General features: G+C 44.8%; 1 protein-coding gene across 1 annotated transcript; it reads left to right on the forward strand.

Annotated features, from left to right (window-relative positions):
- On the forward strand, positions 1-582 carry LOC145639884 (uncharacterized). Its single transcript, XM_081691208.1, has one exon. It carries the CDS (start codon positions 1-3, stop codon positions 580-582), a length of 582 nt encoding a protein of 193 aa, XP_081547334.1.
- The last annotated feature ends 2,441 nt before the right edge of the window (positions 583-3,023 follow it).

Here is a 3,023-nt window from a genome sequence, read left to right on the forward strand (position 1 = left end):
ATGGCTGGTGATGATGATAAGAACAAGGACGGTTCAAACAAGCCAAAGGTTGATCTGGCTTATCATCTGGGTTCGAGTGACGGACCTGGAAACGTCATAACCCCGATTCAGCTTCGTGGTGATAATTATGACGAGTGGGAAAGGGCAGTGAGGACTGCTTTGAAGGCCAAACGGAAGTTTGGTTTTATTGATGGCACTATTGACACACCAACCGAAACAGAGAAACTTGATGACTGGGTGGCCGTTCATTCGATGTTGGTTTCATGGTTGACAAATACCTTGGATCCTATGGTGCGGTCCACTATCGGTGATTATGATGATGCGAGACTTTTATGGATCAATCTCAAGAATCGGTACTGCGTTGTAAGTGGTACCCGCGTGTGTCAATTGAAGAAGACTCTTGGTGATTGCAAACAAGGGTCGAATGAGGCAGTAGCCTTATACTTTGGTCGGTTGGCCAAAGTGTGGGATGAATTGAATGCTTATGTCACGGTTCCTAGGTGCTCTTGTGGGAATTGCAAGTGCAACATTGTGGCACAGATGGAAAAAATTCGAGAGGATGATTATGTTCATCATTTTTAAATTGGACTTGATGATGCTTATGGTGCAATTCGTGGACAACTTCTGGCTCAAGATCCTCTCCCGGGGGTTGATCGAGCATACCAACAGATTATACAAGCCGAAAGACTTCGTGGGTTGGAACCGTCTCCTCCACGTGACAATGCAGTAGCTTTTAAGCTACAATATGATGGCAGGAAGCCGCGACCAAACGACAATGCTGACAAAACTTGCACCCATTGCAATCGTCAAGGCCACGACGAGTCCGACTGTTTTCAGCTTCATGGATATCCGGACTGGTGGGGTGACAGACCTCGAGGTGGACGTGGCTCCGGACGAGGTGGCTCGGCATCAGCCCGAGGAGGAGGGTGTGTAGGGGGACGAGGCAGGGGATCTTCTACTCCCATACGCGCAAACAAAACTAGTGGTCAAGCTGCCTCGCAGCCTAGCAGCAGCACCATGACTACAACTGATGGAGCAGCCCTTGCGGGGGTCTCATCGGCCCAGATACAACAGCTCCTTGACCATTTGAACTCTCTCAAACCCAAACTCCATGGTAAGCAGGATTTGGGATGGATTATTGACACCGGGGCTTCGAATCATGTGACTTGTGACCTTTCTTATTTGACGAATGTGAAAAATGTGACTCATTGTCTGGTGGGATTGCCGGATGGGAACTATGCCAATGCTTCTAAAATGGGCTCGGTGATTTTTGAAGGAGGCTTGATGATTAACAATGTTCTTTTTGTGCCTCAATTGAATTGCAATTTGATTTCGGCATCTCAATTGACTGATGAATTAAATTGTGTTATGCAATTTACTAACAAATTATGTGTTATACAGGACCTACCGACGAGGACGGTGATTGGAGCGGGTAAACGAGTAGATGGACTTTATTATTTCCGCGGCATTCCTATGGTGAAGACTTTGAAGATAAATGGTGATCACTCAACAAGGTTATGGCATCAACGTATGGGACATCCGTTGGGAAAAGTGCTTGAACAACTTCCTTTTGTGAGTCGTAGAAATTGCAAATTTAAATCTTGTGATGTATGCCCTAGGGCTAAACAACATAGAAGTAGTTTTCCTTTGAGTCAAAATAAAGCTAGTCGGATTTTTGAACTAGTACATTTAGATTTGTGGGGGCCTTACAAGACATCATCGTCTTGTGGAGCTCATTATTTTTTTACTATTGTTGATGATTAATCTAGGGGTGTGTGGACTTATTTGTTAAGGAATAAAACGGAAGTTGAGTTTATGTTTTATAATTTTGTTGCCATTGTAAAACGACAATTTTCCCAAGAAATTAAGATTGTGCGCAGTGATAATGGCACGGAGTTTAATTCCTTGAAAGATTATTTTTTTAAGAGTGGCATACACTTTGAAACCTCTTGTGTTAGTACACCGCAACAGAATGGACGGGTTGAGCGAAAACATCAACACATCTTAAATGTGGCTAGAGCCTTGAGATTTCAAGCTAATTTACCTCTCAAATTTTGGGGAGAGTGTGTGGAAGCGGCTTGTCATTTAATAAATAGAACCCCTTCCCGTTTACTTGATTATAAAACTCCCTTTGATATTTTATTCAACAAACCACCTTCATATGACCACATTCGGGTGTTTGGGTGTTTATGTAACGCATACAATCAACGGAGTAAAGGAGATAAATTTGCAAGTCGAAGCCGGAAATGTGTGTTTCTTGGGTATCCATTTGGGAAAAAGGGGTGGAGAGTTTATGATTTAGAGACCAAGGAAACCTTTGTTTCGAGAGATGTGAAGTTCATTGAATAAGAATTCCCTTTTTTGAACCCCACAAATTCCCCAAACTTGTTGCCCACACACGTCCCTAGTGAGAATGAGGGGGTGAGTGATGATGAGATGGGTGTAGAGGATGAAATAAGCAATATGGGAGCAGGAGAAGGGAGTGAAGAACACCAACCAGCAGGCGGGGCACACGGGACAGAGGAGTCCGCGGCCAGCCTGCGGCATGAAGCTCCTCCCCGCAGCCAACACGCGGACTGGACTGCTCGTGCACCTCACCAGCACAGCGAGTCCTCTGTAGATGCTGGCGTGAGAAGCTCGCAACGCGAGCATGACAGGCCCTCCCCTGCACACTCGCACACAAACCAGCAGTTGCACACAGACCAGCAGCAACAGGCGCATAGTGAGGGTCCGGTTGAGCCTATATGTAACAATGAGGCCTTGGGTAAAGGCATGAGACCGAAAATTCCTTTGGTAAAATTGCGCGACTATGTGACGCATATTATCAGAAATAAAAGTCCATCTACATCATCAAATCGTTCATCTGCGACATCACTTACCTCAGGTACTATTTATCCTATAACACACTTTGTTGATTTTCACCGGTTTTCTGTCAAACATAAGAAATATATTGCAGCTATCTCTGGCAGAAATGAACCCAAAAGTTTCAAGGAAGCTATGAAACATGAGGGTTGGAGGAAAGC

Source organism: Chenopodium album, chromosome 7, assembly GCF_948465745.1.
Source record: "Chenopodium album chromosome 7, dcCheAlbu1.1, whole genome shotgun sequence".
Lineage (NCBI taxonomy): Eukaryota > Viridiplantae > Streptophyta > Magnoliopsida > Caryophyllales > Amaranthaceae > Chenopodium > Chenopodium album.

Excerpts from the sequence above, each read along its gene's own strand:
- LOC145639884 (XM_081691208.1), top strand. The coding sequence starts at position 1 with ATGGCTGGTGATGATGATAAGAACAAGGACGGTTCAAACAAGCCAAAG.